An 11,330-nucleotide genomic window follows, 5' to 3' on the forward strand; every position below is an offset into this window, starting at 1 on the left:
CCTCCACTCCCTGCTTCCATCCCAGCCCGGGCACAGGGTCCGGCCACTCCGTCCTCAGGACTCCAATGGCCTCAGCGCAAACTCCCACTTCCTCAGCACCAGTTCAGTGTCCTGTGCCCAGACGTCACGGTGCCACACGACGACTGCTCTGTCCATAGGAACAGCGGCATGCGCACCACGTGGCCAGTGAGGGCCATCTCATCGGCGCTCCCAGCCCGCAACCCAGCCACGCTCACCATCCCCATGTCTGTCTCCATGAAGGTGGGATCAAGGGAGCAGACGGACAACACCAGCTCCTGGAGTCCTGGGCCAGGTCCTGAGGTGAGTGGAGACCACCCCAGGCTCTGACCCTGACCCCATTGCCCAGAGAGGTCACCCGGGAGGCAGGGGACAGTCCAGTTGCAGTGGGGGAAGGAAGAGCCTGACCTTTGCAGTCACACAGACTGGGCTCTGCTGCGTTTAGCTGTGTGATCTCAGACAAACCTATGACCTCTCTGGGCCTCTGTTTCCTCATTGTGAAGTAGGGACGTCAGGGGGTTGTTGGAGGACTCAGTGAATAGATGAAAGACCCGGGTTAGAGGCTCTGCCAGACTCTGCGGACATTACAATCCTGGCCATCCACCGAGGGCTGCCTCAGGCTGGACTCTGCACTGAGTAGGGCCTGCTGAAGCAGCTGGTGCCCTGGGTCCCACCCTAGTGACTCAATGGCCACCCTGAGTCCCAGGGTCCAGAAGCCTGCAGACCTGCTGGGGGACCCCTGCACGGCACAGCTCAGGCCAAGTCAGAGGAAGCACAGGGAAGCGAGGGTGGGGTGTCCTGTCCAGGCACCTTTGGTGAATCTCTGGGCGTTCCCGTGGTCCCGCTGCAGTGCCTGCTCTGTGTCAGCCAGTCCCACCAGAGCCGCCGCGGCCAGCACCTCCACCTGGTGCACGCCTCCACCCAGGGCTTTTTGGAGGCACCAGGCTTCTTCAATGAAGTCCTTGGGCCTCCCAGCCAGGGACCCTACTGGGGCGCTCAGGCCCTGGGAGGTGGAGAGGAGAGACTCCTGCCAGCACACATCCCTGTCCTTGGGCCAGGGTAGGCACAGATGCATAGCCCTGTCTGCAGAGGTGTTAAAGAGGAACCTGGGGCCGGCTGCCAGGGATGGAGCTCAGGATTCCAACACTGCCTCCTGCTGAGGCGCCCCACCCCACCTGTCTGTGGGAGGCCAGCCCAGGGCTTTCCCACCTTGGAGAGGCAGAAAGACACAGTGTCACAGTGCTCCACAATGTGGGTGGTGGGACATGCAGGGCCAGTGCCATGTTCATCAGCTGGGCCCCATCCAGGTGGATCCCGGCCTCGTAGGTCTGGGCCAGGAGGTGCACCTGGAGGTGAGGTGCCCCTGGGGACGAGGTGCAGGCAGTCAGAGGGGCCAGGCCTGAGGGAGGCAGAGAGGGAAGAGGGGTCTGGGCTTAGCTGCCTGAGGAATCATGAGGGATCAGGAGACCTGGCTGGTGACTGGCTCTGGCGATCTGGGACCTGAGCAGTCAGGCTGTGCTGCCTGAGCCTCCGTGCTGGGCTCTGGGTGGGGCTGGGGGTGCACACTTAACCCAGCTTTGTCGCACACTGACCATGGGCCAAATGCTAGCCGTGGGCCAAGGGTAAATGTGTGTCACCTCATTTAGGCTTCACGACAACTCGAGGGAGACGCCACTGCTCCCATTTCACAGGCAAGAAATGCAAGGCTTGGAGAGTTAGGCTGCTGCCTAATTAGTGTCTGGTAAACAGCAGAGCTCAGACACTGCGGCCTCCTCACCTCGTATGTGGGTGGCAAGGACCAGGTGGAGGGCACTCACACGCGCTTGTTCCTACAGCCTGATGGGGCGCGTGTTTCCAGGCCAAGGCAGCAGGCCCTGGTGCTGCTCTGGGACTCGGCGCTCGGGGCATCTCTGCTCTTGGGCTGGTGCAGGGACTAGGGGCCCTGGCCTGGGGCAATAATTCCCTTTGTGTCTCAGCCTAGGACCATACATGTGTCCTTCCTGTGACAGGTCTGGCCACTGATGGGTGCCCGTGGCACAAATCAGAGGGGACTGAACCCCAGGATGGGCCAGGGGCACAGGAAGCCAGGATCAGGCTGGTGGGGGGCGCACCGTGGTGGGGCCGGGCCTACCTGGCGTAGGTAGTTGATGGAGAGGACCCGGCCCCCCAAGGTGCTGTGTGAGTTCTCCAGGCAAATGAGCTCGCAGACCTGGTGGTAGGGGCTCCGGAGGCCCCGTGTGATCATCCTCTCCAGCTCAGCCAGGTCCAGGGTGCCATGGGGCAGATCTGGAAGGGAGTGAGAGTACACTCTAGCAATCTGGGGGTCAGGGAGGGGATGAGGGCTGAGGGGTCCAGGGGCACCTCCTGGCGGAGTGGGGGGCTCCTCTGGAGTAAGGAGCCAGACCCTGAGTCCTGTGCTGGCTCCCCTGAGCCCTGGGCCTTGGAGCCTTTCCTCTGTTCTGTGCACCTGGACAGACGTCACAGCTGGGGGGCACTGGGCCCCTCCCCTGTTAACTCTTCAGATGCTGCTGTCTGGCTCCCATCAGGAGCGCGGGGGTGCTCTGAGTGCCCACTAGAGGGCAGCAGGCACCAAGCACCGCCCAGGTGTCTGCCCGGCAAGCCTGGGGCCAGCCCCAGCCGCTGCTGCCCCCACGTGGCAAATCTGGGGCTCTGCTCTCCTTCCTTCCTCCCCTGGAGAGGCCACCATCCCAGCCAGCTTCTCCGTGGCTGTCCCTTTCTTCCCTCTGCAGGTCTCAGCCTGGTGCCTTACTCCTGAGCAGCCTGCGCTGGCTGAAGGATGCCCAGGGCCCCAGGTGAGCAGTGCCTGCTCCTTACCTGAGCCACCCCACCCTGCTCATAGATGTGGAGGTGGCACTCCTGCCCAAGGAGGAGCTGGGAGCCCCGGCACCGGCAGTGACACATCACTGAGACAGAAGCAGGGCAGGTCTTGGCACTGAGTCTGGAGGCACGTGGCCCTGCTCAGTGTGGCCAGGCTGAGCCCTAAAGCTACAGCCAACTCAAGTGCCTGAGGCCGGCAAGGAAACAGCACCTTCAAGACACCTCAGTGCCATGTGCTGGAAAACCGTCCCATTAAACAGACAAGTCTAGGATGGCCACGCTGTGCTGGGAATCGCTGCGCCACACCCAGCCTGCACACCTGTGCCCCGAGGCCCCTCCGCAGAGCATCACCTGCTGGAGAAGTTGCTGCAATGCTGCTTCTTGGTGGACAAGCCGCCAAGGCACCTGCAGCCGTCAGACCCTGCCAGGAAACAGATGGCGCACACACACTGGGAAACTGGCAGTGTTTAATCATGGGATGGTTTACTGAGGGGAGGCAGGAGCAGGGAAGCCCGGAGGACAGGCCTGAGGGGTGAGAGGAAGGCGTGGCTGCAGGAACCCAGAGCCAGGGCTGTGTGGAGAGGTCCCTGGCATTGGCCCCAAGGCCCTGGGGACCCTCGGAAGAGAAGCTGGGGAGAAGCAGACCTGCAGCCCCCACTCTCTTCCTCCCCATCTCTTTCCAGGGCTCCCCACGGGCTGAACCAAACAGAAATGCAGGAGTGTGGTCCATGAGTGTCACAGCTCCCCGTATGCACTGAGGACCTGCTGGGTAGACAGAAGTCACCCTGCGCTCACCAGAGATGAGGTTGGCCATGGCTCCACAGGCATTTCTGGCAGCTCTGTGGAGGGACAGGGAAGCCATTGTGCTCGCACACTCGGGTGTCAGCACCGTCCACACTGCTTTCCCTGTGTCACTTGGGCCAGAGCATGCCCTGAGCCCAGGTGAGGCCCCTAGCCCGAGGCTCCGCTGAGCGGTCAAGTGGGTCTGGAGCCCCGTCCACCAGCTGCACACTCTGTGGGCTTAGGAACCACACATCCAGCTCCACAGGGCCCTCAGTGAACTCTGCACCCGCCTCCCCAGGGCCATGGCCTCTCCCCGCTCCCCCCAAGAACCTCTCTTGTGGTTTGAACCCATCTCTGGCAGACCTCACACCTGTCTCACTTCCTTTCCCCTCAGCCCTTTGCAGGTGGGGCCTGTGGTTTCTCTGCTGACTTCCTTTCCTCATCAGGAGGGGTGACTGGGGGACTGGACAGGGCATGAGGGTGCAGCTAGAGGGCGAGGAAGGCTCCCACTCTTGCTGTAAAGCCCACTGTGGTCCCCCACAACTGTGGCATCAAGTCCTTAGCATGACACTCAGGGCTGGCGTGACCTGGCCTCTGCCCCCAGCTCCTCAGAGCCTCCTGCACTCTCCACTCCTGCCACATACCCACCTGAGCCCTGAAGACCTTTCTCACTAGTCTGCTTCTACTCCTGAAGCCCCCTGCCCTGTGAGCCGGCACTTCCTTCCCCTGCCTGGGATGCTTCCACTCAGCCTGCAGGAGGGTTCCTCTGGGAAGGACCCTTCCCCATGAGCCACAGCCTCTCCCCATCCTCTCCCCATCCTCTGCTTCCCAGGGCACCTTCTATAGACTCCCGTCAACTCAAGCACCTCCCCAGCCTCTCCTTGAGTGGCAGTGACTTGTTGACATGTGAGGCTGCCTGGGAGCATGGAGGTCAGCATCTCCGGCAACACTAGGCGGCAGCTGGATACATGCTCAGCCCCAGCTACCCCTTAACAGACGGGACCTCGGGATCCAACTGGCGACCCCATGGCTTGTCCTATCCTAGCTGGGTGTGTGCACACCCCAACAGTCAAAGTGGTTCACTATGGCAACTCACAACCCAGGGCTGGGGCTGGGGGTCACTGTACCCTGGAGACGCTCCCTAGGTTATTAGAACCCACTCCTTGTGAGATGCAGCCTGTAGAACCTGCCCCTTTCTATATCTATTTTCCGTTTGCCTTCTGTGGGGGAAGGCAGTGCAGGAGAACAGTTAGGGGTTTCAGAGTCAGAAGACCCGGGTTCAAACCTTGGTTCTGCCATTTACTAAGTATGGGGCCTGGAGCACCTCCCTCCACATCTCAGAGCCCTCCTGTGCAAGACTGGACCTCACCCATCTCAGGGGGCAGCTGGGTGACAATGCAGGGCACACACAACCACCTGGTGAGCCTGTAGAAATGCAGGTTCTCCTCAGCGGGCCCTGAGAATCTGCATTTCTTTTCTTTCTTTCTTTTTTTTTTTTTTTGAGACACAGCCTTGCTCTGTCGCCCAGACTTGAGTGCAGTGGCGTGATCTCGGCTCACCGCAAGCTCCGCCTCCCGGGTTCATGCCATTCTCCTGCCTCAGGCTCCCGAGTAGCTGGGATCACAGGCGCTCACCACCACACCCAGCTGATTTCTTTTTGTATTTTTAGTAGAGATAGGGTTTCACCGTGTTAGCCAGGATGGTCTTGATCTCCTGACTTCATGATCCGCCTGCCTCGGCCTCCCAAAGTGCTGGGATTACAGGCTTGAGCCACCGCGCCCGGCCTCTTTCTTTCTTTCTTTCTTTTTTTTCAGATGGAGTCTCGCTCTTGTTGTACAGGCTGGACTGCAGTGGGAAGATCTCGGCTCACTGCAACCTCTGCCTCCCGGGTTCAAGTGATTCTCCTGCCTCAGCCTCCTGAGAAGCTGGGATTACAGGCGCCCACCACCGCACCCGGCTAATTTTTGTATTTTTAGTAGAGATAGGGTTTCACCATGTTGGCCAGGCTGGTCTCAAACTCCTGACCTCGTGATCCTCCCGCCTCAGCCTCTCAAAATGCTAGGATTACAGGCATGAGCCACTGTGCCCGGCTGGAATCTGCATTTCTAACTTTCAGATAACAGCCGCAGGCACGCAGAGGGCAAGTCTATCCTGTGGCAGGTGTTCATTAAACCCATTTATGTCGGAGGTTGCAATTTTTTGAATTGTTGCCATCAGACCTTGGCGATGACCTTGAGCAGTAGGATATAAATACCTCCCAGATGCTTAGCGTTCCAATAATGGAACACTAGGCATAAATGGATTTTAAGCGCCAGCAGAGCCACCTCCCCTGCGTCCCAGTCCACCACGGACAGCGCTCTGTTGCCGCCTCCACGACCCCCGGCCTGCACGCCGGTCTTCGCCGTAGTCGTCCCCCACGGCGCGCCTCATGGCCGGCCTGGGCGTGGTCACCGTGTGGCTGCGCAGGCCCACCATGGGGGTGCGACCCCCGCGAGGCTCCCAGACCCCCGCGCCCGGAGAGCCCCATGTACCGGGGCCGTCGCTCGGGCCAGTCTGCGGAGCATGGCGCGGGCAGCGCCCGGATCCCCACCCCGGCGGGAGCTGCTGACTTTTGTACTCCCCAGCGAGGGCGGCGGGAGCGGCGGGGTCGGTGCGGCCAGAATTCCTAGAGCTGGGAAGCAGCCGCCCTGGGCCGGGAGTCCAGCGAGCGGGACCCGTGGCACGCTGGGAGTTGTAGTTCGCGCTCCCTCGCGGCGTGCCTGCGCGAGCGTCTGAGAACGGGCCGCGTCGCACGCTGGGAGTTGTAGTTCATGCTGCGTCGCGGAGGAGAACCAGCGAGCCCGTGATGCTGAAGCAGAAGGTTCTGTTCATTGAAGGAGAAACCGAGGCCGAGCGAGTTTCGTTTGTTTGTTTGTTTGTTTGTTTTTTGTTGTTGTTGTGTGTGTGTGTGTGAGAGAGAGAGAGAGAGAGAGAGAGAGAAACAGAGTCTCGCTTTGTTACCCAGGTCGGAGTGCAGTGACGCAATCTCGACTCACTGCAACCTCCGCCTCACGGGTACGAGCAATTGTCCTGTCTCAACCTCCTGAGTAGCTGGGATTACAGGCGCGCGCCACCACGCCCAGCTCATTTTCTTTTTCTTTTTTTCTTTTTTTTTTTTTTTGTATTTTTAGTAGAGACGAGGTTTCACCATGTTGGCCAGGCTGGTCTGGAACTCTTGACCTCAGGTGATCCGCCCGCCTTGGCCTCCCAAAGTGCTGGGATTACAGGCGTGAGCCACTGCGCCTGACCCCGGGCGAGTTTTTATAGCTCAGACGCTCGTGTGGTACTTGCTGTTTGCCAGGCTCTGCCCCAGGCCCTTTGCAAATATTAGCACAGTTAAGCTCCCAGCAACTCTAGGAGACGAGCGCTATTGCTATCCCTGCCTTGCAGATGGGGAACAGGAGGCCCCGAGCTAACAGACAGCTGGAGGCCACTTGGGTAGGAATCGGTCGGGGCGGGGTGCAGCTCTCTCCAGAGGGCAACCCTAAATCACTGTGTCATGCTGCCCCTAAAACGCAGCTTCCCTCGTTTACCGTTTTCAGTATTGATTTGTTGAGCAAGTTCGTTGTGCCAGGCAGTGTCCAGGTGCCAGGCAGGGGGATAGGGCAATGGCTCCACCCAAGTCCCAGGCTAACAGGAGACTGCTAAAAGGGTGCGCTGGGGAGCCCCTCCTCCATAGGCCCCTGGCCCTGGGCAGACTGCCTTCATGGGAGCAGGGTGGTGCTGAAGTTCAAGCCAGCTGTCTGGCCTTGGACAAGCCACGTAGCCGCTTTGTGCCTCAGTTTCCTCAACTGCAGATTGGACTGTTGTGAGCATTCAGTGACTGGGTATGTGTTTGATGCTGACCCCAGTGCCTGGCTTGCTGTAAGCTCAGGGTGGTCACCCCACTGTGGCTATTTTTACATTTTTTAAGACAGAGTCTCACTCTATCCCCCAAGCTGGAGTGCAGTGGTGTGATTACGCCTCACCACAGTCTTGACCTCCTGGGCTTGGGTGAGCCTCCCGCCTTAGCCTCCCAAATAGTTGGGACTATAGGCAAGTGCTACTATGCCCGGCTAATTTTTCTGTCTTTTTTGTAGAGACAAGGTCTTGCTGCGTTGCTCAGGCTGGTCTCAAGCTCCTGAGCCCAAGCCATTCTCCCTCAGTTCCACAAAGTGCTGGGATTAGAGGCATGAGCCACCGCCACTTGCCCAGCTGTGGCAGTTATTATCATTGTCGTTACTGATCCCAGCTTGGAACCCTGAGGGCCCGGGGGCTTTGGGGTGCACTCTGACTCAGTCCAGACTGTGGGGTGCCCTTCCCCCCAGGGGTTCCCCACAGGGAACACAGGCACCCATTGCCACTCAGCGGTTCCTCTTCTTGGAGCCACAGGGGCTGTCTGTCCCCCATAGGAGAAAGTAGATCCAGGAGGGGCCACAGCTCCTGGGCCAAGCGTCTGGTGAGGGCGAGGGTGAGGAGGACACCCATCCTAATCAGTCATGGCCAGGCCTCTACCACAAGCCAGCTCCAGGCCGGGCCTGGGGACTTAGGGCGAGCAGAAGTGGCCTGCCCTCTAGAGCTCAGGTCCCAGGGGTGGGGGACGAGATGCTGGCCGTGAGAGGATGGCAGCGAGGGAGCAGCTCTAACAGGCCCAGTCCAGGCAGCAGGGCAGGCTTCCTGGAGGAAGCAGTGATTAGGCTGAGCTTCGACTTTCGACAAAGGGAATAGCGGGGTGAAGGCTGGGGGGAGAGAGGAGCTGCTGCATTTGTGGCCCTGAGGGCCAGCATGGCTGGGGAAGTGAGCAGGGGTGGGGATGGAGCCCAAAAGCTACATCCAGGACCGGGTGACCTCTCAGGGGCTCTCCATCTCTCTTCCTTCATCTTGGTGGGAATCCTAAGTACCCGCAGGGTCTGTGGTCCCAAGGACACCCATCTGATGGACAGGCTTGCTGCCTTCCCCTCCCCAGAGCCCTTCTGGGCCTGACCCGCAAACTGCACCAAATTCCTGCCCTTAGAAAACAAGCCCCTTATCTCATTGTCCGGCTCCAGACCTTCTGCTGGGAAGTAGGGGGCGGGGAACGGAGGCCTCTGTGGGAAGGAAGGGAGGTGGATGGTCTGGCGGGGCAGGGGTTGGGGGCAGGGATAGCAGCTGTCAGGGGAGAAAGGGGACAAACAGATGGACCCCAGGCCCCTCCCAGCTGTGGCAGAATCATAGAATGACCTCCTATTTGCCAAGCTTCGCAGTCTGCAAAGCCTGCCCTCTGCAGCTTCCCTGTCAATGCGTCCAGCAGCCTTGCAGTGGGAGGACGGGCAGGGAGGGTCAGGTCACAGAGGCCCGAGGACCCTGCCCGAGAGGCACAACTGGTCACTCAACAGGACCTTTCTCCCTTTCTCCCAAATCAGAGCTGTCTTCCCAGATAGGTGGCCTCTCCCTGGGGGAACCTGGGGCAGAACAGTTTCCTTCTTCCAGGTCCTCCTATCTAGTCCCCAGGTCACCCGGGCCACCCCTGCCTTGTCCCAGTGGGGTCCGACAGTGTGGAGGAGCAAGAAGGGTGGGTTCTCATAGGGAAAGGTGCAGTGAGGCCTGTGGCGGGTGGACCCTTTGACCGCAGCTTGGCCTCTGGGGGGTTGTCTGGGCTCCTGTGTGTGTGTGTGTGTGTGTGTGTGTCTCTGTGTGTGCACGTGTGTGCATGCGTGTGTGTGTGTGTGACCCTGGCCGCAGCTGAGATCTGAGTTGTCTTACTGGTAAGCTGGGGACAGGCCACAGTTCTCAGGCTGGGATGAGAAACCCAAAGCCCTGTGTGGAGCCAACTCCACTTCCCCCACTGCCGTCACAGCACCGACCCTCTTTTCTCGCCCTCTCTGCGGTTCCTCTTTACATTCTCACCAGAAGGGTCACCGTCACTGGAGGTCCTAGGGTCATCTCCTGCCCCAACGCAGGCTGGCCCTGGCCCCACACGCCAGCTGCTCCCTTCTCTCCTGAGCCCCTGCCCTCCAGGACTGGCCCCTGCAGCCCAGCTCTTCCCAAACTTCTGAGCTCCTCTGTCGGTGGGGGCAGTGGGGCCTCTCGGCAGGGCTTCTGTGAGATCCTCTCCCTGGCCTCTGTGAGATCCAGCCCTTCTGCCTCCCAGACGTCTCCCCGCCCCACACTTGGGCTTGCGACACTTCTGTTCCCGAATGTGCTGGTCTTTCACCCCGAGACCTCTGCACCTGCGTTCTGTCTGGAAAACCCCCAACCGTCGGCACGCGTCCTTGGTCACCACCTTCTCCGCCTTCAGATCTTAGCTGAGACACCTCATTCTCCATGAAGCCCTCCTGGCCCAGCCCAGCGGAGGATGGAGGTGGCCCTCCTCCTGCGGGGCCTGTGGTACCTTTCCTTCCCTCTGCCCACGGGTCACAGCTGCCTGTTTACTCCTCTGACTTCTCCGTGTGGCTGATGCTCTGCGCATGCAGGGCCCAGACGCCCTTGTCCTTTGCTGTGTCCTCCGTGCCTAGCCCAGCGCCAAGGCCACAGGACTCAGTAAACACCTGCCAGGTGACTGACCCTGGAGGGACTTGTGGTTCGCCATCGCCCGCCCCTGAGACCCCCAGGCAGCTTGGGTGCATCGTGTGAGACCCCTGTGCAGAAGGACATGGGGGGGATTCCAGGAGAACAGGGCCTGGCCTGGCCTCAGCCTCTCAGAGTTAGATCTGGGGGTCCCAAAGACAGCCCCCTCCCTGGCCTTCTTGAGAGATTTTCGGCTCCCCTGAGCAGTGGGAGGCCGCTGGGCCAGCTGGAGGGGGGCTTGTGACATCAGCCCCAGGTGGGCTGCCTTTCACGGCACCCCCCGCTCCCTGGCACCCGCCCAGGCGCAGGCGCTGGGGTGTGGGCACACTCACACGCTGAGTTCAGTGTGCGGATTCCTGTAACGCTGGGCTGCTGGCAGGAAGTGCGCGCCGGGGAGGCTGCTGCTGGGAACCCGGGGCTGGCCCCGCTGAGATAAAGGGAGGCAGCAGATCGCAGCTGGAGATAGCAGCCCTGGGTCCTGGTAAACAGGTGGTGGGGGGGTCGGGGGGGAATGTCCTTTCCATCCCATCCTCTTGGCGCTGAGCCTGCAGGATCTATAGGGCCCTAGCCTAGGCCCAGCCCCGATAGCTTGATATTCAGAGGGGAGCTGTTGGCACTGCCATCATCATTCCCAGTCTGGGGGACTGGGTGGCAAAGGACTGGGCGCTAAGCCTGGGGGCCTGGCCGGGCCCACGGTGGGCATGCACTTGGCCCACGTGGGGGCCACTGGGTGTCAAGGTCATGTGTGCTGTTGGGAGGGTGGGAAGGGAGGGAGCTCCTCCAAGCCCCTGCACTTCCTCAACTGGGATTCCCCGGTGGGAAAGATGCGCCTCTCCAGGTTCGCCTTCAGCACCATCTCCGGAATCCAGAGTGAGGTGCCATGAGGGTGCGAGACCAGAAGAGAATGGGGGGTGGAGTGAGAGCTGTTCCCCAGCCAGGTGCAGAGCAAGGGGGGCTACAGAGCTGGGGAGACCCTGTGCGTGACCCCAATGGGCAGCCACAGGATGTTCACCCACACTCCATCAGCTCATCGTAGGCTGGGCGGGAGCTGGGCATGTCCCATCCCCAGTGCCCAACACAATGGGTGTTCAAATACACTTGCTTGTTTAAAAAATTAAGAAATTTGG

The 11,330-nt window shown here is 60.4% G+C and overlaps 1 protein-coding gene across 1 annotated transcript in view; it reads right to left on the minus strand.

Moving 5' to 3' along the window:
* Nucleotides 1–10,225, minus strand: part of LOC105505316 (probable low-specificity L-threonine aldolase 1) — an 11,044-nt gene extending 819 nt beyond the window's left edge. The window contains 9 exon segments of the mRNA XM_011933118.1: nt 142–304; nt 829–1,021; nt 1,228–1,274; nt 1,277–1,364; nt 2,150–2,335; nt 2,854–2,942; nt 3,652–3,770; nt 6,112–6,487; nt 10,201–10,225. Of these exon segments, the coding sequence (XP_011788508.1) occupies nt 142–304; nt 829–1,021; nt 1,228–1,274; nt 1,277–1,364; nt 2,150–2,335; nt 2,854–2,942; nt 3,652–3,770; nt 6,112–6,487; nt 10,201–10,225 (1,286 nt within the window).
* Nucleotides 10,226–11,330: the final 1,105 nt, after the last annotated feature.

This window comes from Colobus angolensis, unplaced genomic scaffold (assembly GCF_000951035.1).
Source record: "Colobus angolensis palliatus isolate OR3802 unplaced genomic scaffold, Cang.pa_1.0 Scaffold1, whole genome shotgun sequence".
Lineage (NCBI taxonomy): Eukaryota > Metazoa > Chordata > Mammalia > Primates > Cercopithecidae > Colobus > Colobus angolensis.